General features: G+C 36.4%; 1 protein-coding gene across 2 annotated transcripts; it reads right to left on the minus strand.

Annotated features, from left to right (window-relative positions):
* Positions 1-13101: 13101 nt before the first annotated feature.
* LOC141826729 (type II inositol polyphosphate 5-phosphatase 15-like) lies at positions 13102-25607 on the minus strand. 2 transcript variants are annotated; one of them, XM_074714019.1, is made up of 11 exons: positions 24630-25607; positions 22215-22467; positions 21312-22122; positions 20360-20484; positions 20123-20207; positions 15850-16012; positions 15702-15739; positions 15339-15606; positions 14850-14973; positions 14376-14736; positions 13102-13776 (listed from the first exon to the last, which is right to left on the minus strand). In XM_074714019.1, exons 1-11 carry the CDS (start codon positions 25468-25470, stop codon positions 13426-13428), a joined length of 3420 nt encoding a protein of 1139 aa, XP_074570120.1. In that variant the 5' UTR covers positions 25471-25607; the 3' UTR covers positions 13102-13425. The 2 variants fall into 2 exon arrangements, with proteins under 2 accessions (XP_074570120.1, XP_074570119.1); XM_074714018.1 differs by having other exon boundaries at positions 14850-14991.
* Between the last annotated feature and the right edge of the window lie 545 nt (positions 25608-26152).

Raw genomic sequence — 26152 nt, forward strand, 5'->3', positions numbered from 1 at the left:
GATGGCAGTCGACTGAACCACCAGTCACAGTCGACTCACAGCACTCGACCAATCTTTCTGTGATGTTCAAAATATGAGAACAGTCGACTGTTATTACATCAGTCGACTGACATCAGTCGACTCACTTATCATCAGTCGACTGATGAGCGAAAAACCTTATATACGCGCCCGACAGCAGGCGACTGAAAACCTAGTTTTCAGTCGCCGGCGCCGTCGTTTCTCCTTCTCCAGCCCTCCTCCGGCCATTTCAAAGCTTCCAAACTCTTCCTAAGCCTAAACCTAGGTCTCCACTACATTTTCCTCACTCATTTCAAACCCTAGGGTTTCCTATTTCTCAATGGAGCAACAAAGGAGGTATATTCCTTTTCCAACATTCATTTCCTCTCAAAATCCATGATTTTACTCCTAAACTAACTTGTTTCTATCTTGTTTATGTGTTTTTATCATTGCATTCATTGCATGCATCATATACATGTCATATACTTCATTTGGTGCATATAGTGGACCTAGAATAAAACGTGCCGTAGCCAAACGTCCTAGGAGTGAAGGGCCTTCTCGTAGGAACCCTACACCACCTAGGGAACCTACACCTCCTCCTGCACCCATAGTACCACGATTCCATTCGGCCGAAGCCGAAAATCTTTTCTCTACTCTTGACTTCCAAATCATGGGGTGTCGCTATTTAAACACTGCCTATTTCACTGCAAGGACCCCACAACTCATGGAACTGATAACCTTTCTACAACCTAGGAATTCTTATGTCTTGCACCCATGACATCAACCTTGACCTTTGCAAAGAATTCTATGTTAATCTTCGACAAGTAGGAGGGGACAACCATAGGTACGAGTCTACTGTGGGGGGAACCATCATTGAGTTCAACCCAGACATTCTTCAAGCCTTTCTTCAATGTCGTCAATCTCAAAATCCTTTTGTAACTTATCCCAATCCACATGGTATCATTTCTGGATCCTTCCGTCATATTTCTGCTGATACCATACATCGATTTTACTTTGGTACTCCTAGACCCCCACTACAAAATATTTTTGATCATTCTGGTATGTCTGCAATCCATTATGTCTGGTATCGCATCATTCTAGATTGCATTCTACCTATAGTCACTCGAGGGCGATCTGTTATTCGCTGGCCACATCTCATTATGATGTACGCCCTCGAGCATCACCTTGACATCGATATAGCTTTGAACGTCTTTGCTTCCATCATATACTATTCTGCTCCTAGTCAAGGAAAGCTATATATGCCCTTTTGCCACATTCTGACTGCATTCTTTGCATCTAAGGGCATAGATGTCACTAAGGGTCAAATCAAGAAACTTAGAAAGGCATATGATTGTATAGGGTCCCTCCAGCTTAAGCTAGCAAAGATAGAGTATCATGATGGTGCCATGAGATGGGCACAAGACATACAGGACCCTGTTGCACCTGCTGACCCTGCTGCTCCTGCTGTTGCTGCTGAGGAGGGTGCACCTGATGCTCCAGAGGGAGCTGCAGCACCTGATGTCCCTGCTCCTGCTCCAGCTCCTGCTCCAGCACCATCTGAGGATCGCCTCACACGCATGGAGCAGAGACTTGGAGAGTTTTATGGAGAGTTCCTGTCATTCAGACAGGACATTCGTGTGGAGCTCCAGACCATGAGGCAGGACTTGACTACAGGTCAAGGTCAGATCCTTGACTTGTTGCGAGGACTGCAGGCTCCTCAGGCTCCACCACCTCCTCCTCCTCCAGCAGCTGACGAGTAGATGATAGGATTTTTTTGTGATGTCAAGATGTGTTTTATGTCTTATCACATGTATCTTGAACATCTAGTTTTTTTTGATTGTTATGTATGTTATGATGTTTGAACTTGGATGTTTTGTGCTAAACTATGACTTGTTTGTAATTATTGTTTGAAATCTTTACCTTGATTAAAATGTTTAATATTTATGAATTAATGCTATCTATATTCTCTTGATTTTGATTATCAGTGTTAATGCATAAATTTCAATTTTATTATGGGGGAGAAAAGGTTGAAATATTTATAAATGAAGATGCAAAATTTCAAATCTTAAGGGGGAGAAAAGGTTGAAATATTTAGAAGAAGTTCAAATTTCAACTTTAAAGGGGGAGCTTAAGTTTTTTTTTCTAAGAAGTTGTAATTTTGAGTGATTAAAGGAGAAGTAGATTTTGAATTATTGAAAAGAAAAGAGTTGTGATGTCAAACCTTAAGGGGGAGTTTAATTTACTCAAGGAGTTGTGATTTGAAACCTTAAGGGGGAGCTTATGTGTTTTTAAAATTTCATGGAGTTATGATTAAGGGGGAGCATTTGATTTAAAAAGTGTTTGAAAGAAGTACATGATGTTTAGGGGGAGCCTTGTGGTTAAATCCTAAACTAACATAATCAAACACATTTTAAAATCCCTCAGGAATTTAAAGATAGTCTCCAAATCAGAAAATTCAAATTCATTAGAAAAGTTGATACAAACTTGGACATATATTGACTTTATTCAATCACTTTTGGATTTTGTATCAAACTACCATATTTGAGACCAAAATTTTTCAAAAATATTTTTCTCAAATATGGTTAGTCATAAGTAATGTACGTGTGAAATTTCATGAATTTTTGAAACTCGTACAATTACTTATGCATTTTTCAAATTCGTCTCTGATAACTGAAATACAGTTTATCAGTCGACTGTTTCAGACTGCAGTCGACTGCTGAGTCGACTGATATACTATGAGTCGACTGATACTTCTGTTTTCAGCATATTTTGAGAATTTAAGTTATTTTTTCCCTCCGAAACGATTGTTGGTGCAATATTAAAGGGGGATAAACATTTTTAAGGAGAATTTTACCCTACTTAGTCTATGGAATACTTTTTGATCTTTGACAAAAAGGGGGAGAAATATGAATGTTTAAGTTAAGGAGAAAAATGAAGTTTTTCATGCCTATTCATATTTAATCATGCTCAATCATGCTATTCATGTTATCATATTTTATGATACTCTCTGTTAATACTCTGATATCATGTGATTCATGCTTTATTTATCATGTTTTCAATCACATGCTATGCTTTACATGATTTAAAGACCTAACTTAAACAAGGTTTTGCCAAACATCAAAAAGGGGGAGATTGTTGGTGCAATCTTTGCCCCAAGTGCATTGAGTTTCAATGTTTGGCTAAACCATGTTTAAAGTTAGGCAATACTTGTGATCTAACATGTGTGATGCAAGTTTGCAGTCTTGGGAAAGTCCAAGCGTAGTCTTGGCAAAGAAAAGTCCAAGTGGGTAGTCTTGGCAAAGGAAAAGTCCAAGTGGGAAGTCTTGGCAAGGAAAAGTCCAAGTGGGAAGTCTTGGCAAGGAAAAGTCCAAGTGGGAAGTCTTGGCAAGGAAAAGTCCAAGTGAAAAGGTAGTCTTGGCAAGGAAAAGTCCAAGTGGGTAGTCTTGGCAAAGACTTGACATGACGAAGCTGATGGAAGCATCTCAAGCTAGTGCAAGGATGATGGAGCATCCAGGGAAGGCATGAGGCTGTGGGAGATGTTTGAAGGCCGAGGTCTAGGTCAAGAGAAGCTGAAATGTGATTTTTCAGCTTCACCAGTCGACTGGCCCTGCCAGCAGTCGACTGCTCATAAATCAGACGCACACAGAAAAATCAGTCGAGCCAGAGGAAGACAGGAGTCGACTGGGCAGTCGACTGGTGTTATGGTGAGTCGACTGTTGCCAGTCGACTGGTCTTGGACAGTCGACTGCTATTTGAACGTTGCAGAAAATTGGCAAGCATTTAATGCACTTTAATGCGAGATTTTGTTGCCGATTGAAGGCATCAGTCGACTGGCCCTGCCAGCAGTCGACTGATGTTGCAGAGTTATAAAAGAAGCCTGCTCGAGATCAACTCAAGAATCTTCTGCTATTTTTTTATTCTTTGCGCTTCTTTTGAGAACGTGTTTGTTCTCTATTCTCTGCTTTCTTCCTCTCCTCCTAAACATTATTTCATATCATTTTGAGGAGATCGAAAGAGTTGTAAAGGTTTCTCCGCCTTCGAGGTTTTCGAGAAGGAGAAGATTCATAGTGCATCGGGTGTGTGCGTGCGTGTGGATCCTTGGATTAGTCACCTCTGCGGAGGTGGATACCAAGTAAACAAACCGGGTTAGCGTTGATCTCTTGTTTTCTCTTTTATATTTTTGCTTCCGCTACATCTCTGTGCAGAGAAACAATCAAGAAAAATCGAGAAACGCTATTCACCCCCCCTCTAGCGAACCAACCGATCCTAACATTCAATATCCTAACAGTTACAACCAACAAAATCAGATCATCCATATAGATCTACCAAAACTACAATCCATTGCTAATTAAGAACACCTAACCATAATTTAGAACTTACCTCAAATCTCAGATCCAATCGTGCCCAGTTCTGATTCCTCCTTCTCTGTTCAAAAGTCAAAGATCCTATCGAACATATCCACATTCATCAACCAACCAGCTTACAATCAATCACTATCAAAACCAATTGTATTAAAGATCTTACCTCCAAAATCCGTCTCAATCAAGCCCTAGAATCCAAGCTTCGGTTTCCCTTCTTCACCCTTGGGGCCAACACCGAAAGCAACAACCACAACCTGAGGAGAAGGAAATCGATCATCAAACCCAACAAGATTTAACGCTATCTACCGAGATCCAACTCAAAAATCAATAACAACCCGAAACTCAGTTCAGATTCCCACTTACCGATCACTTCCTCTTCCAGATCTCCACCGCTAGCACAACCACCACACGTGATGATCCCGGTCGTCGGTGTTCCTCAGCTCTGGCACCGCGTTGGCAACTCCACACTCAGTGTCGGCGGCGAGGAGAAGCGCGAACAGAGCTCGTGATCGGGAGAAACAAAGAAGCCAGATCGCGATTCAAGATGCACTATAGCGATCTTAAAAGCTTCTTAACGGGTTACCGATTCTAATCCATTAACCCCTTTAACCCATTAATACCATTATCCACTAACCCTTTAACTTAATTGGATTATTAGATGAGTTAGGATTTAAATAAACCAAATCAACATTAGGATTAATTTAATTAACTTTCCTCTTCTTCTATTAAACCCTAAAATTAAGGTTAATTTTATTTATAATTTACCCCCTTAGTTTTTCGGTATTTTACACTTAGTCCTATGTGAATCAAATAGGTCTAAGTGAAGGAGTTCAAGGATTGAATTTATTTAATTTAGTTTAGTTACTTTGTGAGTTAATTTGGTTTATTTTCCTTGTTGACAAGCATTACAAATTGTGTTTTCTAGGTTGATTAATTTGGGTAGACCTTTGATTAAACCATTTTGACTCATTTTTTAGATGAGTTTTACATGAGTGTGACTCAGTTTCCTGTGCCACGACTTAGTTTTCTCTTGCTGTGTCAATAGACATTTTGTTGAGGAGCTTGTTAGGTCAAATTTGTAAATGTTATTTTTTCTAATTCCCTTAAGTGTTATAGTAGAGTTTTTAATGTTTTCAATTAGACACTTAGATTTTGAAAATCTTATTAAGTAACTAGTATCACACAATTGACTAATACTTAGAAAATTAAAATCAAATTAATCTACAAGTAACACTTTATAAATAACAAAATTGGAATTCAGTTCAATATTACTTGTTTCAATTATTTTCAGTTTTTCATTCCTGAACGCAATGGATCCTAGGTTCTTGAATTTTAGCTTTGTGAATTTCAATCTGTCTTCAATCATGTGTTTGGAGCATCCACTATCTAACATCCATTGGTTCAAATCTTTATATCCCTACACATAAGATATTTGATTTGGATTCAATTTGAAGTTCAAGGTAGATTGATTTTCACTTACTATTTTCCATCACACTTGTACTAGATTATCAAATAGTTAATACTCTTAGTTGTGTGAGATGGTTGTCAATTTTATCTTTAATTAATTTGAAATATGAGATTCTATGACTTGATTATCCTTGAGTTAGATTTAAGTTTAATCGTCGATCAATTAAGCATGCATTTCAAATTTTAATTTCTAGGCAATGACAAGGCACAAAGGCCTTCTTGGTTATCGGAGCAATGATCACTTTTTAAGATAAAATTAATTTGTGAAATTACATACTTAGTTAATCTAGTGTAAAATTTTAGTCTAACTAGTTTAGGGTTTGGCGAGGTAGCTTTGGTTAATTTCACTCAGCTAAGCAGACCAAGTAAGGTACTTCTTATCCCATTTGACTATCTAGATTGAGTTTCTCTAGCGTATTATCATCTCGCCTCACCTTGGTACTAGGTCGGGCAAGTATCAATCAGACTTTTATCCTTATCTAGCCTAGGGTCAGTCTAAATTCAAGAAATAAAAAAAACAAAAAAGTTTATCTAGCTAAAATAGTTTTTATTTTGATTCCCCCTAGATCATGACCTTTGTTGGATGTGGTCAGATAATGAATCTGATTCTTAGGGACCCAATATTGGTTCAGTCCAACTTGATTGATCAAGATAGACTTGGGAACTCATGCTTGGACTTGTGGTTTGTGGGTTCGATTAACTAAAGGCAGATAAGATCTATGTTTTAATTTGTGTCTAAGTTCAGATCGGTTGTACACGACCCTTTGAGTCCCAAGCATCATGTTAAGATACTTGGAGCCTAAAGTGAACCTTTTCAGTGATCTTTTTAGATCCTCAACTTGAATTTTCAGAATAAAATTTTCTTTCTCAAGTTGTTGGACTTAAGTTGAAGTTCTACTCTGAACTTTTTCAATTGCGGAGCTAGGGTTAGATTTCTTCTTAAGGAGTGTAATCTTCTTTTGGAGAGACTTAACTTGGACGGTAAACTTAGCAAGTTTATGAGGCACACAATAGATTATAGAATATAATTTTTCAACTAAATTATTGCTTACATTGGGGTTAGACCATTCTGAACCAGATACAGATCCGTGGCTTGACTCGGACTCAACTTTGGATTTGGTGTTAAGTTCGGATTCAGTCTCAGCTAGTTGCTTTCGTGCTGGTAGAGCCAGGAAACTTGTGTTTTCTTCCTCGTCTGAGTTTTTTGAGGAAGACTCATCTCACGTTGCTTTTAGTGCTTTCTTCTTCGATTTCTTTTCCTTCTTCTGTTTAGGACATTCCATCTTGAAGTGCCATTTTTCGTTGTAGTCGTAGCACGTTACTTTGGCTTTGTTGATTGCATTTCGACTTAATCCAGCTTGCTTGTTCTAGATCACCTTTCTTAAATCTGATTTTTTGAAGCCCTTCTTTTTCTTGAGCATCATCCAACTAGGTTGACTAGTTCGGTGGCGACTTTGTCATTATTGTTTGAATTCGACTCGTCTTCGGATTTGGGTTCAGGTTCGGGTCCGTGCTTTACTTTTTGCTCCTTTTTCTTCATTTGACCTACAAGAAGTGCAATACCTCTCTCGACCGGATTAGCATTAGTCTGTTCACGGAGTTCAAACTTAGAAAATAGTTCATCTAATTTTATTTTTGACTCTAGAAATCTTGTAAGCATAAACCATTGATAGCCATAAAGTGTTTCGTGGGAACGCTTTTAAAGTGTATCTTATTATATCGCGATTTTTCATTGGTTGTCCTATGACATGTAAATCATTTAGTAGGTCTTAGATCCGCATGTAGCCCACTTGCAGTTTCTCCCTCTTGCATTTTTATATTATAAAGTTTATTAAGTAGTAAGTCACGCTTACTTGCCTTAGTGTCAGATGCTCCTTCATATAACTTAATGAGCTTGTCCCATAAGTCCTTTGCGCTTAGGAATGGACCTACTCTATTGAGCACTTTCTTGGTAAGACCGCATTACAATGTTTACGTAGCTTTGACGTCTGTTTCGATCTTGCATTTTGTGGCGTTGTACCACTTCTCGCATGGTTGTAAGATATCGTTTGCGTCGGTCGGGAGGATGAAGTCGGTTTGGTCACTATCAACATCTTTACTTGATTTTTCAAGTGGTATTCCATTCTTTCCTTCCAATACATGAAATCCTCACTAGAGAATAGGAGAGGTCTGGCGGTGCTGTGGCCTTCTTGATGGGTCATTGACAAAAAATCTCGCGCAACAATAAACGACAAGAATTTTCCAAGACTTGATCTTGAATTAGTAATGCGGGAAGAGATTAAATTTTAAAAAATAAAGCGACGAAAAACTTGCTTGATTAGTAGTTGCATTAATTTCAAGTGTCTCTCGCTCTGATACCAATTGTAGGATCGAAAGTGAGCGTTAGAGGAGGTGAATAGTGTATTTGTTGCTTTTTTATGTATTCATAAAACTTCATAAATTAAGTATTTAAAACACAGTGAAATATTTAATAATACACAAAAATAGATAACGTTGTTTTTACTTGATTCATAGCTACTGATCGTTACTTTAAGGTCCATAGTCCTTGACCGTTTATGTTGGGCAATCCATTATAAAACTCTTTCTCTTTTGAGAAAGAGTCTTGTCTTTACGCAATGATGTAGGATCGGTAAACCTTTAACATGTTAGTAATTTAAGTATAGAAATAAATAAGAATAATAGTAAATTTTACCAACAATATAAGTAGGAAGTTCGTGTAGTTGTTGGTGTAATTTTTCGACGTTACAACGATGTTTTGGGTGTTTCGGTTGCACGCAGAATGGACGTTGAGGTAGCGTGAATGGATGATTTAGGGTTTCCCCTCACAGTATAAGTTAAAGTATAAGTCTCCATGACCAAGGTAACTTCAATACCGCAAGTTAAAGAAACTCGCACTTAAGTTGTATTGAGATCTTCATTGACATATGTATAGAACCATATGAAGTCTCATGGCATGTCACTCCAATGAACTGTTTACTTTTAACCAACATCTACGTTTAACTCTCAACATCTAATATCTCCAGCTAGTGAGATTAGCTACTTAGCTAACCAAGGAGTTCAAAACGTGTTAGTCTCAACAGAATCGATGATGTCTGTGCTCATCAATATTAGTAATAGGCTTAGAGCCAATTATGTGATGATTGACTAGAGACTTTGTATCATATTCTATTATTAATAAAGCTAAGGGTTTTTTATTATTATACTTACTTTATGTTTGTGCCAAATAACTAAGTATAATAATATTCTTGGGTAGCTAGTTCTAATCTATATCATATCGATTGTTTGAATCGATAGTGAGATGATGTAGAGAACATTACTCTTAATTATTCATAGTTAAGCATTAATATTCAAGGACGATATTAATGCGTTGAGACTAGCATATAGGTCAACTGGATGACTTGATCTCACAAGTCATGGATATGGGATATCGAGTTGACACATAAGTATACATTAGAGAATATATACTGAATGATTTACCATGAGAAAGTTTCATGGATCGTTATATGAATGTCATAAACTTTCTCATGTGACTATTGGTATAATAGTCCTTAGACCTAAAGTCACTACGGTTACCTACATAATGAATTATATATTTTGGTATCGTCAAACGTCACCCGTAATAGGGTGGACTATAAAGGCGATCACTGGGTATGTAACAAATTATGTGGAGGGATGTGAGTGATATAGATGAGATCTATCCCTCCCATATAACGGGAGTGATATCTTGCGGCCTCTTGATAGAGTAGGACCACGAAATGCATGATCATGCTCAAATGAGTTAATATGAGATATTGAGCTCATTTGCTTGAGTGAGTCTACTTAGGGATCAAAAAACATAAAGATTGATAAGGGGATGACACAGTCTATGCCTCATTGATTAATCTAGATATCAAGGATAGAAGGACATGATCATACATTATCATAGTCACTAAGGTTATGTTGGATTTCGACATTCTTGTCACTTGGATAATAATGATGCATTGCTAGATGTCATTCATTGCTTATGTTTCTAAAATGAGTTTTAAAGACATTACCAACATTACGAGAATCTATTAGGTCACACACAAATAACACTCTATTTGGAGATGAGTTCATTTTTGTTTGACTAAAGGAACAATTAAGTTCATTGGATGACCTAGACTTGAGTTAGATTCAAGTTAGTTGAATTTGAGTTAGACTCAAATTAAACCAAGTTGATGAATGCATTGCTAGATGTCACTCATTACTTATGTTTCTAAAATGATTTTAAAGACATTGCCAATGTTACGAGAACCTATTGGGTCAAACACATTAATCATGCATTGAAGAAGAGGAAGTTATCATGTATGATTAATAGGATTAATTATGCATTGATAAGAGAATACCAAAAATCTAAAAACCTTTGGTATTCATGGCTTGGGTATAAAAAGAGTTTTTCTACCCTAAAGTGAGGTTGGATGAATATTATCTTCTCTTCTCTTCTTTTTGGGCGTGAGTCACATGAAAGAGTTGCTAGCACAATTAACTTTTTCTAAAATGTGAGTGTTAGTGTGGATACGCATAGAGGCACAAACATTTGAACGTGCTAGAGATCCGACAACCTTTGAACGAGCGGGATAAGCGAAGGACACACATCAAAGGTATATCCTATTAAATAAGATTTCATAGATATAAATTTATACAAATTTATAGCATGGATCATGGAAGGGATCCTATTTTTCGCTGTGAATTTTGATTTTTATCGCATATGATTCTCTACAATCAATTCCTCGATTAAGAATAGTTTTAATACATTCATAATTGTACATGTAGAGATGTTCACTAGTTATGATCCAATCACAAATTCTCTCATGCTATGAATCGTATTGCGGACATTCAGTAAATAAGTTTAAAATCCAATCAAACACATATAAAATGTACACTCAAATAGAGAATTACTATTTATTCAATAAATAGTATAACCGTAAGACGATTGCCTTAAGACACCTCTCAAATATAACAAATACCCTATAGTTTGCATAATTTTATATGTCTTCCTTATTCTTATATAAAGAAACTAGAGTACTTATTCTTCATTGATCAAATATTTTTTTATTTTCAATATCATAGTAAATAATTTTGTAAGTCATTCAATATTTTGTTTCCTTATACACTTCCATACCTTTATCGGAGTATCATTTGATCCAACGAATTTTTCATTTTGCATCTCATTTAAAATTTGTTCTATTTTGAAGTTTGATTTCTATGATAAAATTTAAATTTCTATACTTATTTGACATACTTAAATTACCTAAGTTAAGTTGGTCACCTAAATCTTTATTAAAAAATTGATGAAAATACCTCTTCCACCACTCTTTTATTTCTTCATCATTTACTAGTACCCTATTGCATTTATCTTTAATGCATCTTATTTGAATAGGTTTTTCTTGTCTTCCTCTATCTCACTTTGGCTATTCTATAAATGTCTCTTTTCTCTTCTTTTGTATTTAATTTTCTATATAGCCATTCAAAAATTTCATTCACTGCTTTCTTAGCCTCTTTCTTGGCTATTGTATATTTGTTTAAGTTTTTTTCTCATTCTTACAATTATATAATTTTTTATAGATTACTCGTTTTTCCTTCACTTTGTTTTGTACTTTCTCATTCTACCACCAAGATTCCTTAGGTAATGGTGCATGCTCCTTTAACTCACCTAGTAGTTTCTTGATTACTATTTTCAACTATGATATCATCTTATCCAATGTCGTATTAAAATCTTGTATATTTCACCTAATGTTTGTACTCCTACCTTCTCCTTAAATATATTTTACTTTCCATCCTTTAACTTCCACTACTTAATTTTATGATTCATGTATATTTTTTTTCTATTAACATTATGCTTAAGGCGTATGTCTAACAGTACTTACATATGTTGGGTAGTTAAGTTTTTTCCAAAGGATGATCTTGCAATCTTTATAAATCTTTTTATCCCTCTTCTTAATAATAAGAAAGTTAATTTGTGATTTATTATTCTCACTTTTGAACGTGATACAAGTGTTTTTCTCTTTTCTTAAAAAAAAATGTATTAGCTAATATAAGGTCATAAGCTATCACAAAATCCAATATAATTTTTCCTTTTCATTTCTTGTTCCAAATCCATAACCACCATGCACCCTCTTATATTCTTCATTTTTCATTCTGATATGCTCATTTAGATTGTCTCCTATTAAAATCATTTCATTTGGTAGAATATTTTATAATACTTCATCTAGGTCATCCCAAAAACTTAATTTAATATATTTATCTAATCCTATTTTGAGGTGCATGTATGCTAATTACATTCATAGTTTTTTTCCAGTACTATTTTGAGAGCTATAATTCTATTCCACTTTTTAACTACTTCTATAACTTCATTCTTTAACTAACTATCTACAACAACACCCACTTTATTTCTTGTTTTATTTTTTCCTGTGTATCATAACTTAAACCCCAAATTCTCTATCATCTTTGCCTTCTCACTTATCTATTTTGTATCTTATACAAATAAAATATTAATTCTTCTCTTAATCATCGTATCTACTGCCTTTATTGTTTTACCAATGAGGATTCCTATGTTCCATACTTCAAATCTTAGACTATTAGTTTTTTTATAATATTTATTCTTATCCAACTTATGGTGTAAGAACTCTTGCCTATTTAACATTATACCCAAATTCTTATAGAGATGTAGTGATTCTTGTCAATAAATTATAGTCGAATCCTGCAACACAAACTCTTACATATTCATTACTACACTCGAGTTCTGAAGATGTAGCAATTCTTGCCGAGACGTTACAATCGAACCTTGCAACACGTTCCTTTCAGATAACAATCTAACATTAGCACAATAATTTAATGAACTCATTCATTAAATATTTGTATTAGTTTAACGTTAACTGACAACCTAACACAATCCTCCTCTTCTATTTGAGTTTAGAACCGATCACAACGAAGTTAATTCATCTTGGACAGGGTTAAAGAATCCAAACAACATATTATCTTTAAAATTGACAAATTTAGTTTCATATAATAATTAAAGAATGAGGACAAAACAAACCAAAGGTAAAAAGATTCTATTGCAAACTAAGATATCCAATAATTAAACATACAGAGAAGTGAAGTAGAACCAGAAACCTACTCACAGCGCCAAAAAAAATTAATACATAAAAAGCCACAAACAAACTAACTTGTGCACGGATCAAAATATAAAGTGTCAATGTCTTGAGTTTCCAAACAGAGCAATTTTTTTTAAAAAAAAATCAGCATAATTAGAATTGGCTTCTGTTCCATTTGTCATTCCAGTGCTTGGCTCTTTAATATGTTTTCAGTACATGGTATGCGTTCCACATAATTTCAGTCTAACATTGGTTTGTTGTCAGAAGATTTGGCCCAAAACTATAATTTCAACCCTATCCAAAAATCTAATTCTCACTCTGCATAATACTATACAACAACATAAAAGATTCCTCAGTCAACTGATCAGTTACACCCCCTAAGAACTTTTGCTCCTGGAAAGAATTAATTTGGTTTATGCTTACGAATTATATACAAGGAATTTTTATGTCGATTGCACTGGCTCTGTTTTGTATAGACTTGTGCAACCTTATGGACGACGCGTGTTTGATAAATTGGGAACTCCCGTGGATGAACTGCCAAAGTCCCCAACATCTGACCTGTGTAGATGACTTGATTGGTTCCTTCTTCTTAGTTCTTTTCTATCACCGCACTCAGCTCCAGGAGAGGAATGACGTACTGCAACCTTATGTGATTTGCTGTCCGTGGAGCCGGTTCCGGTGACTTGTATTAGCAATAGTACTTCTTTGTCCCTATTATCTTCACACCAACAGTTCTGTGCAACTCCATCAACATATTCTTCTTTAGTGGAGTAATCATCATGAAGCACGGAAACTTCTATTGTTTGTCCAGGCTTGATTATGCCACTGGCAGGATAAACCTTACAAATTGAAATAATCAGTGAGAGAAAGCTGAAGCATGGCTGGGTTTAGCATAAGTTCTGTAAGGGATAATACAACTAATATACATGCTTTAAGTATTTAACAGACACTGTGTATTTCAGTAAATTCGTACCTATGATTATCAAACTTTGAAACGTATTTGCTAAATTAATCAAATTGAAAGGCTATAATCAAGATGATACAAGCAAAATGAGTATGAGAAAATCATTGATCCAGAATTGAAGACGAAGTTACTCTAAAATCATAGAACCATATAACTTAAAATGCAAAATAAATATTTTATTGGAGAGTATCAAGGCTTTCAGATCCAAATCTCAGATACCAGTTCTACTGGAAGTAGTTTTTTTGAAAACCAGATCAGGATAGAATAGGTTAAGCCCCTGGGCCACAATTTTTGTCTGGTAGATTAACAATCCGCATTAGTCAGATGTTTTCTACTGTTTGAATCGAATCAAATTGGACTTTGGTTCCTGAGTCAACTGATTGAACTGGTTGGCCTTGTTTGATCCAGTGGTTGTAATGAAGATGCACAATAATTTATATAAATAAATATAAATTATAAAACCAGGAAATTTACCTCTAGCCAGAGAGGAAAACCAAAGGCGAATCTAGCAGAAAATTCAGATGCATTTCCATCCTCCCCAATTGTGGCCTGGCCTTCGCAAATGATCTGAAAGACAGCTTTGTACTTTTCACACTTATTTGTGATACGAAGAATGGAAGCATCTTGGTTTTGCAGGATTATGTTGTTAGTGCTAACAACAGTTTCTGGAACAGCACAGAATTCTTCAAGCAAGGATCTTATCTTCTCATTTGTAGTTATTATTCGTCCATACTCTTGCCTCCTTATCAACTCATCTCTATGTGCAATTTCCGCACAAAATATGCACCTAACTGGTTTGTGATCACTGTCAGTAACATCCATACATGCTTCATACCTAGCAAATGAAGATGCTGTATCCATTAGTGAACCATTAAAAAATTTAGTGTTGTATCCATTAGTGAACCATTAAAAAATTATCTAAGAAAAGCATCATCTAAAAGAACTTACAGTGTGATTGATGAGACTACAGGACACCGTAGTGAGCATTCATCCACTGTAATTGAACGACTGTCACGATACAATATTCTATCACACCATGCAGGGATACGTTTTTTCTCACTTGAATCATATCCTGAGAATGCAAATGATTCTGTTTCAGAATTGAGACTACACTAGTCAAAGACTTCAACAATCTCATTGTCAAGCAAAGTCTTCGCAACGAATTATAAACTGCTAAACTAGTTGCATGCTTTTAGCCATTAACTTCTGCAGAAGCAAAAGTACTGTTACTAAAACTTCAATCCAGTAAAACTGAGCTTCAAAAATTAAGAAATCGATCATGTTACAAATGCATCTGCTAGAACTATTGGAACTGATAAACTACCATGTTATTCATAGAATATTATTTACTTCTGCCAGAGAATCAAAACTATTAACCTTAAAATTTTCATCCAGGAGAAATAATCTATCATAATTTAATTTTTGTTAAAAGCATACCTGCTAGACCTACTTGATGTCTTTCAAACTTGTATGTTGGAGGAAATTTAATTTGCCCTTCACGCATTCCTTGGAAGACTTTCCCTGCTTTCATTTCTGCCCGGAGTTGATCCTTCTCTCTAAGCCAATCAAAGCATCTTTGAGACACCATGTCCCTAGCTTCATCATAAGATATACTATGAAGCCGATAATTAAAATCACCCAGAAAAACCACCATATCAGCTTCTGATAAGTCAGGTCTCCCATCATCAGGCTGAACTGTTGCAACCTGTCAATGCCACAAGTATTGATGTTGGAAAAATATGTAGTATTTACATGGAAAAATGCTCATCACAATTGATTGAAAAATTCTTTTTTACATACATTCACAGAACGATGCAATTGGACAGATGTAGCAGCACCTGCATAAAAGATGCAACGTTGCTATTAGAATGATGTTACAAGGATTAAACATGGGGAAGATGAATGTGTTTCATGTTCCTGAAAACTTATACAGGGGTAAGTGCCAAACCTGCTGCACCAAGTCCAGTTGTTGACCGGCTGAAAGCCATTGTTCGATAAACATGATCAAAGTCAGCATTCCTCCTGCTCACTGCCTCCAGGTGAGCAGCAAAATGACAGTTTACAAAGCATATTATTCTGCCATAGGTTCTCATCCTCAAGCCCACAGCTCCCTGTATGGCAAATAGAGTAATTTCAATGGAAATTAGAATAATTGGTAAGCAGATAATTTTAGTACAATTCACAACTTCCCCATAGATCCCTCCATGGCTGATGTCTCAAATATGGCTATGTAATATTTTATCAGGCAACAACTAACCATGAATGATCTGATGCAACAAAATTCCTAGTTGTTCACATTAAATTGGTCTGGGTGAAGAATCAAAAAGGAGATTTTAAAACACTTCTTGAGAAATCAAGGTCTACAAGTGGAGCAAGTGTTATTACTCAATCTACAAGTAATTATTTATGTAGATTTAGCATGGCACAGATGGAACAAATTCTTAGGTAATAATCAGTAGTCTTAGAAATCACTGTTCTTCTAAGATTGGTATGGCAATGAAAAGATACTGAGGATCTAAAAATATTGGAATACACACAAGATTTATTTTTTCTTTTATATTAGTTAAATTAACTAAAAAATTCCCATACACAATACGCTATGTTTAATTACTCATCTATCTAATAATATAGCATTGTATTTTATTTTGATTATCAAAATTTAATGAGAAATTGGATTTTGAATGTAGGAAAACTGATTTGACATTTGTTAATGCTTAATTTTCAGTTTTATAGGGTGACTAATGTCACACATCATTTTCAGTACTGCAAGTCTCCATATTTTCATCTTCAGATAAGATGCTAACAAACTTATATACAAAAACAAAAGATAAACTAAACCAATTCCATAACTAATACTTGGTTGGCATATGCAATCAACCAATATCTGAAACCATGGTTAGCATACTATTTTATCGACAATTGATGAACAATAAATCTAAAATATTAGAATGTTGTGCAATTGTTATTAACTGTTAAAGAATAAATAATACCTTTATTTGCCTACGCACAAAATTTCCTTTAAATATTTGGGAACTAAACTATAAGTTCAATTAATATTTACAGTCCTATATATTGTGGAGACATAATTAGAATATCTTTTACACCTAATTCATTACACTAACTTCATTGCAAGGTCTGGAAAAACATATGTAAGCAGTATGTGGTCAACCCATTACATAACATGTGGTATATGGAGTTAAATGAGAAGGCATACATGGTCAATATTAAAATTAGTAAAAAATATTTATATTAATATCTACAAGGTTTGAAATCTCAAACCATACCCAAGTTTTGATTTTGACTAGAATGGTACAGTTTGAATATCATATTGGAGTGTTGACACACGGCGTTGATAGCAAACTAAAGGTGAAAGGAGGAAGGAGATGAAGTCAAGACAATTGCATACCTACCGGTATTATTTAAAGTATTATTTATCTTAGGTTTACAGCTAGAATGCTACAATTTTAACATTGTGTTATGTTAACACTCAGACATAGTTTGGTGTACATTGAATAATACCAAGATGAATTTAGATGAGTTTTATTCTTTAATATCCTTATGCTGGGACAGTGGTTCCTTCTTGTGCTAAGGTTTAACTATGATGTTTTGATTGTTTGAAAATGAATTTAAGTTAGCTCTTTGTATTTTATCATGCATATTGTAAAAGATTGTTATGGATTTGAAGATTAAAGTGGTCTATCTTGGATGAAAGACTATGGATGCGGAACCATAAGGAGCTTCAAACTGGTGGATAGTCATCAAGCTTGGAAATGGATCCAAAGATACACGTGTTATTTTAGATTGCAACACTAGGATTTAGTTTCTAGGTAGAGTTTGTTATTTAGAGAGCTTTATCTTAGGTCAGAGAATGTTTGAACGGTTATCTTAGAATTTAAGGTTGATTGGATGATCAACCAAACTTTATTATTTTGGTTGACCAATATTTGGCCAAAGTAAATGTTGTCTCAATGGTCATATTATAAATGTTGGTCAACCTAGGTGATTTTTTGGTCAACCAAAGTCCCTAGAAATTACAATTGAAGCTACGTTTATAAGCTATTGTATTGGATATTTTGGCACTAATGCTTGCAAGAAAACATCTTGTCATCCTCTATATTAATCAAGTGCTAAAAGGAACATCAAGAGATTTTGAAAGAAACAAAATTTCATCCTTAGATTTGAAGCTATGCCAGATTAAACTCTACTCACCTTGGTTTAGATCTTTATCTATAAGGTGAGATTGAGATTTTTTTCTCATTGTTTATCTTCTTAAAATTGTGTTTGCTTTAAGAGGGCATCTAGATGCATTCCACACAGATTGTATCATTCAATAGAAAGTAATCAACAATAAGAGGAACTTGCTTGAGATGAGAAAGGTGGGTCAGATGGAGTGAGCAAGAACTAGTTTGCTCAGGTAGAAGGTATCTAGCTTGATGTAGGATGAGCTCTAGATCAAGAAGTGACTCGACTAGGGAGAGTCTAGTCAAGTATCTCACCAAGTGCTATGTAACTCGTCATTAAATGGTAAAAATAAAACTTAGCAACCTTTTCATGAAGTTAATGAACTCTATGTTAGTGCAGGGACCACCAGATAATCGAGCATATGCTTTAATATTGGCAAAGGTTTAAAGTTAAGCTATTGTAGATCTAACAATCGTGTTAAGTGCAAAGACTTAGGTCAGATGAACTAGATACTAGGCAATGGAAGCCCTACTAGGCTAAGTGGATCGAATTCTAGACAATGGAAGACTTTGCAGATCAAGAGGACTCGACATCAAGTACGTAGAGGAAGTCCAGATGGGTTAGTGGAACTGAACATCTGACAGGACAAACTCGATGGGTCAAAGAGGATCGGACATTGAAAAAAGACCTAGTGGATCGAATGATCAGACCCTAAGCAGAAGAAGTCCAACAGGTCAGCTATACCGGATGTTTAACAAAGGGTAAGTAAAGGTAAGCTCCTGGAGTGGAGAGGTCCTTCTGAAAATAAGGACAACAAGGACGTGTCCTCTTTAAGGAGACAAAACTTATGCGTCGATCCAACTAACAGTCCTACTCGGATTTCGAAGTCGAGATCGAACAACTACTAATTAACTGTCATACTTAAATCATTCATAACTTATATTTTGCTATGCTCTGTGATAACATGGTTTTGCAGGGTTTAAACGACCAAAAGGTAAGATCGATCGACTGAAAGGTAAGATCGGTCGACCGGAAGCCTAGGTGTGCACAGTGTTGTGACATGGCAGCTGATGTGGACGAGGATAAACTTCAGAATGTTGACGTGGCACAAATAAGTCTCGAAGTGATGACATGGCAGTCGAGGTGTCAATGGATAGGCTTTGGAGAAGATGACGTGCTTGGAGATAATCTTCGGGATGCTGACATGACGGTTACGTGGTCAATGATAGATGATGTGGCTAATGATAAACCTCAAGCTGCTAACATGTCAGAAGATAAGCTGTGATGATCCTACGTGGATAGGGTTTGGTCGACCAAACCTACGCACCAGTAAACCCGAAAAAGTAGATTTGGATTTGGTTGACCGAAGATAAGACTGTTGGTCAGTCAACTGAAGATAAGACTGTTGGTCAGTCGACTAAACCATGGGATCGGTCGACCAAAGAACACATATAAAAGGACTTTGAGTAGAGGGTTCAGATCATCAACTCACATCAATTCCTAAGCTCTCAAGCCCTTGTCTCGTGAAAAAACGACATCTCTGCACTGTTGTGCTGTTCGACAACCAACCCTTTACTCCGTTCCTTTCTTGTTGCAATAAATTTTAGTTATTGTTTTCCATTTGTGCTTTCATTTCTAAAAAGGGTGGTAAAGTGTTACTGCACCTTTTACATTTTGTAAGAGACTTTCTCCGCCTCCGAAAAGATTTTGAAAAGGAGAAATTTAGTGATTTATCACTTGTAAATAATCCAAGATCAGATTACGGATCTTGGAGTAGCAGTCCTACGGGCTGTGAACCAAGTATAAAAACTTGTATTTGTATGTTGTGCTTTCATGTTTTGTTTGTTTTTATTTCTGCTGTAACTCTTAAAATAAAAGAAAGGTTTTAAAAGTTAAGTTTTTGCGAGCGATATTCACTCCCCGCTTCTATCACGCTTTCAATGGTCCTACACTCTATACATATACTCAAGATTTCTCTAACTTGGACCGAAAAATGAACTAAACCAAGAAGTGTTAGTTACAAGAATTGAAAATGTCACCTTGTTGCCTATTGTACGTCCAAATCCGCATGGAACAGCCGCAGCGTCAACATCACCAATATGTGACTGAAGGTCCTTCCGTGCCCTAGGAAAATAATAAAATAAGATTATATATAATTGATAGTGAAGGAAAAATACAAATTTTGATTCATAGATGCACTTGAAAAGGTTAATAGTGTATTGAAAACATAGCATGTGTTGAATTTTCATTTATTTCTTGTTTAGATGAATGCTCACCATGCAGCAATGAGTAATCCTGCCAGCTGCCTAGAACCAATCCGTTGAAAGGATGTTCTTTCATCTAGAGTATTGCCTATAGTATCTAACCACCACTGGCCATTAGCACTTCCCTCAATTCCTACCTAAGATCATTAAAAAGAAAATTAATAATGTAAGAAAAGCACCAAAATATGACTTAATATTCACAAATCTTCTAGCTATAAGACAAATACATTAAACACAATAGATCTACTTGCACTTTTCATCTTAATAATAGTTTATTGTTGTTTTTATCTTAATAATAGTAAACATGAAAAGTCAACAACTTATAAGCTAGAATTATGGCTTGAAGCATTTCACAATATCCAATCTCTGATTGGTAAGATACATCAGGGTCCTCATCTTATGGCTTGACTTTTTATGCCCTAAACCCTAAATCTTGGATTCTCAAAAGTGAACAAATATTCTGTATTAGATATGCTTTTGGTTCATAGTTTGTCTTCTTATTCAGAAGCTAATCCCTTACAACTTGAATATTTTTCTTAAGCTAAGATTGTGTTGCTTGTCTTCTTATATTAGTAAGTTCATCTTTGTGGCCTCACTTCAATCCTAAGCCCTATCTCAATTATGAACACTCAAGACCTCAATATCTTATGGCTTGCCTTGTAGCTTAACTTTCTCAACTAGAAAAGAAAAATATTTATCATATTGTATGTACACTCATACAGCTCATTTTTTAGTTGGCTTGGTATTGTGCATCGACTTTCAATATAATAAAATCCATCTGGTGTGAAGACCTTCCTCCTTTGGATTAAACTTGGTCAGTTTATCCTTTTCTTGATAGGACAACAATAACAAGAAACCAAATATTCAAGTTAAGAATATCCTGTAGGAGCATAAACCAACTTTCATACAGCAGTTAGAATCCATAAGAGTAATATCATAATTAACATGTGCGTAGATATCTTACACTTTCTTTAGCAGCAGACATTGCCAGGAATCCAGCCCCCATTTCTACCTCTTGCAACCCAACTACAACTAAACCAACTTCTGATGCTGCAGTACCCAACCAGGACATGAGGGACTCTGGAGATGCTCTTTCTTGTCCAACATTCCAGGTACCAGCTAAGATCTTAAGATTTTCAAATTTCGTATATGATTGCTCCTTTTGGGCAAGTTCTATTCGCAATAAATCATCAAAAGGTCCAGGAGATCTTATATTCCACCCACGTATCCCACCATGTTGTGCCAGTGTGAACATAAATGAGCCTCCAACAGCCATCTTTATGACTGGACTGCTATGTGCAACCCATTCTCCAATCAGATTGCCATCAAGATCAATGACCTGAATATTGCCACTAGCATAACCCACCCATAACCGTGGCCCATGTGTACAAATGCACTGAACAGAAGAAAAATGATGCAGAACCTCTTGCAATCGATTCCCATTTCCGTCCCACTGAACTAGTGATCCATTTGTACATCCAGTCCAAACCATTCCATCCATTGATGTAGTTATTGCTTCTGTTCGCCGATTATCATCTCCAAATGGTCCCTTTGATGCAACTCTGCGAACAACACCAGCTGCTCCTAGAAGGGCATTACGAGAACGTTGGAAAAAGCCAACCGAACCCTGGGACTTTTCCTTCTTTGACGAGGAACCAATCTTTGTCTTCATTTCATCCTCCAGAGATGGATCTTGTGAAGATGTAATATCAACTCGATTCTCTACCTGGCCATCTATACCAAACACCTTAAGAAGATCCCTTGTGCGAGAATCCCTGCAGAATAATAAAATAGCCATACCAATTGACAATTAGGATCGCACCAACAAAAAGATAATTTGATGTATACTGTAAACAAGAAATTATACCATAGTGCAAAGGATAAGCTAGTGACAGTCCATACTTTGGATCTACAATTATCAGATGCCATGAATTTCACATCCATTGTAGGCAAGTTCCAAACGCCATTTGTCATAGCTTGGCTCCTCAAGTCAACAAACGACCTCTCAATTAGTACTCCAGCCACATGTCTTTCCTCGAAAGTGAAAGAAAGGGCTTTTTTAATGGAATCACAAGGCCAAGCCTTTATAACTCCCCCCTCAGAACCTGACCATATTTCACCTGGAATTTCAAATGTAATTCTATGAATTAATTGGGCATAGAAATCAATGAAGAAAACCAGATAATGGAGCAGTCATCTCCACATTTTAGAAAAGAATGTCAAACATAATCCGATGAAGAAGATAAAGGTTAAATCCAGAAAATAGATTTGAATTATTTCCAATAACCAATAAAGTCAAAATTCCTGGTATGGGAACTGTGGCTGTTTGAACTTCTTCTATAATTCAAAGAGAATTGAATGATTGATGGCTATTAAGGAGACTTTGATTCCCCATTTGTCTGATTCTGTTGAATGATTAGGGTGGTATGTAAAGCATCAATACTCAGTAAGGTCTTAGTCATGGATATAGGCAGATCCAGTGATGATGTTGCAGATTAAATAGACTATTATATAAGACGGTGATGTGGTGGCTAGGTTTATTATGGAGAGGGGTATGTTTTTGTGTGGTGTCATGAACCATAATACTTTTTCATGGTTCAGTGAAATAGTTGCTCACTCGTTTACAAATAAATAGTTAGTCCTAGAAAACACAAAAGACTCCTTTCTTTTCGGAGGTGCTCATAGATTCTATTCCTAAATTATAATTGTTTAGATGTTTTTTAGGAACCAAAATTCTTAGGGCAATTGAGAATAATGCAGCAAATTGTGCTGATTTCTATAGAGAAGAAAGATAAGCCAAGTTATATCACATAAGACAATGGTTACCACAACATGAGCTGAGACAAGTATTGAGCAAACAAAAGATATGACATGGCATATTCCATACTAAGGGCAAAGTATTTGTATTATAATCTCTCTGCTTTACAATAAAAACCCAAATAGTCGAGTCTGACAACTAGACACTAGCTCTTGGAAAACCGTAACTAGAGGCCAATACCTAACTGAATCATCAGGTTGTTTTTTCTTTTAATTATTACTCTTAAAAGCATTCGAATCCCATGAGTAAACTGAAAAATGTCCTTCAATTGAATTTTGTAATCAATTGAACCTTTCATAATCCTTTCAGATTAAACATTAGAAGAGATTTCATAGCATAGTCAAATTTTTCAATAAAAAATTTTGGAATGTGATTAAAACTCATCTTTTTACATGATTAACCTTTGTTTTTAAATCTTTCTCCAAGACCACAAACCAACCTTTTTACATGGTTCACAGGTGGAGATTCATGTAAAATGAAAGAGGAGCATTTCTTTTATTATGTAGCATAAAAATAAAAGAAATAACTCTAATCTAAGACCAATAATTAGATATCATGCAAAAATTGGACATAATAAAATAAAATAAATGCAAAATAAGAAGTGATCCAGTGACTGTCCTAAGGTGAGATATCATCTTTCCACACAAGGTGGCACGAATCTATTCCTCAAAGATACAACAAGGAATTGCAGCACAAGGTGGCACGATATAAGTAGCAAAAGGTGTTCAAAAGAGAGAATACAGAAAAATTTTCATTTCCTCCAGTGGTCTACTCTTTTAAAAATGGAGCCACCCAAATTCAACTCAGTAAACTTGGATCTAGATAAGATCTAACGGAGTGTTGATCGCAACAACTGAGCCTGTATAATAAGATAAGCGCGCTCAATCTCTTCAATCAATGGTTTATCCTCAAAATTCATCTCAACCGTTGATCACATTACATAAATAAATATAGAAGTTGTAGACTTAATCAAAGCGTATTCATTATGTTTTTCTATTATATGATAGCTAAAATAATTAATTAACATAATTAGTAGTCTCATTGAAAAAAACAAACATTAATAAAAAATATTTTGAGATCAATCTTGATTATAATTATGTAGGTATATTAATAAGTCCACCTTGTAAAAAAAACAGAACTGGCATGACTCTTGAAAGCTTTTCAAGGAATAAAGAAACAACAGATAAAATATAGGAAGCATGAAAACCTAGAAGTGGATCGAAAAAACATTAATAAAAACATTTTGAGATCAATCTTGATTATAATTATGTAGGTATATTAATAAGTCCACCTAAAAAAACAGAACTGACATGGCTCTTGACAGATTTTCAAGGAATAAAGAAACAACAGATAAAATATTAGAAAAATGAAAAACCTAGAGGTGGATCGAACCTAGACGTTTCCTCTACTCTTAACATTTCTTTTGGATATAACAAAACCACAGCTTAGTTCAGTGCTACTTACCATAAGATGTGATGACCATCGACAGCACGGGAGAGCGGTTATGCGCTTGCCACGAGAGGCCTTCTCTAATCGGAGAAACTCTACCAGCATCTCCAGCAGAATTCGTTGTGGTTGGCTGGTCCATCTTCCATGAACGGATCTTTCCATCCTTGTGCCCGCTCCATATCAAGCCATTGGCGGCATCAACCTCGACGCACAGGGTCGGCGACGTGCGGCATGACTCCCTGAAGGGAGCGCTGTATTCGTCGCCCTTTTTAGCTAGTCCGCTGGCCTCCCATTCTCCGAAGACGTCTTTGAGGTTCCACACGCGCATCCCGGACTCCTGGCCCGCCCAAAGCTGGGATTGGATGCAAACGATGGTGCGGAGGAAGGAGCCGGCCTGGGTGTCCCGGAGCGGATGAGGCCGCAGCTCGAGGGCGGGCGGTCGGTCGGGGTGCATCGCGGTGCGCAGGGGCACTCGAAAGATGCCGGCACCACCTCCGCTGCCCATGAATTCGGGGATCTTCCCGGGGGCTCCGCCGTACTCCGACATGGCGCGCTCGAGGGTGAGCGCCCCATCGGAGTCAGAGATGGAGGACCCTCTTCCGCGGCTGTCTAGAGAGAAGGTGTGGGTGAAAGAGGCGAGGTATTCGGCGCCCAGCTGGCGGGAGGAGGAGGTGCAGGTGCGGGCATCATCGTCGAGGCTGTGCTGGCGGAGAGCGCTGCGGCGGGCGGAGCTGCTGAGGACAGCGGCATCCCGGCCAAGGGGCTGGCTGTAAGAGATGGGCTTCCGCTGGGACGTGTTGGACCGCACGGCCGCTGCCGTGGCGTCTGGGTCATCCTCCTCCTTCTTCTCATCCATCCAATTCCCAACCTGAAGGAGATGAATTCAACAATCAATCACTCTGCTCAATTTCTTGTTCTTGGTCGGGATCGGAAGAGAGCGAGAGATGAGATGATGTGGTCAAAACAGAAAAAAGGAAGACGGAGGAGCAGGGCGACAGGTACGCGGGGGATTACAGGCGTCAGGCGGCACCGTCCCTGTCCACCCGTTTAGTTTCTTTGCATTCAAGACTCGATCACAAGGGAAAACCGAATGGACGTCACCTATGGCTTACTTACTTACCTATTTAATTATTTTTAATTATTTATGATAAAGACTAGCAGGTGGTACATGCACCGCGCGATGCGCGGTGTGTGCCATAAGTATTGGTATTCGTAATTGGTAGTTTAAATATAAGTATAAATACAAGCATGTTCACGTAAAAAGAAAGGCTTGCATATGCTAAAATTGAATTAAATATATAGAATTGACATATAATATTTTACTAATGAAAATAAATTTGAAACCAAATTAAGTTTCAGACCAACAAAACGTTTAGAGGAAGGGCAATAAGCTAATCCCTAGAAAAGATAATGAACATAAAAACTAAAATAAACAGAATAATTACATATATAAGCACAATTTCGCTTCGCTCTAAAATTCCCAACACCTTTGGGCAGCAAGCAAAAGCAAATGCTTCATGCACCAAGGATGCACCAAG

This window comes from Curcuma longa, chromosome 4 (assembly GCF_044706935.1).
Source record: "Curcuma longa cultivar G26 ecotype Majalengka, Jawa Barat chromosome 4, ITB_CL_G26_1.1, whole genome shotgun sequence".
Classification (NCBI taxonomy): Eukaryota; Viridiplantae; Streptophyta; class Magnoliopsida; order Zingiberales; family Zingiberaceae; genus Curcuma; species Curcuma longa.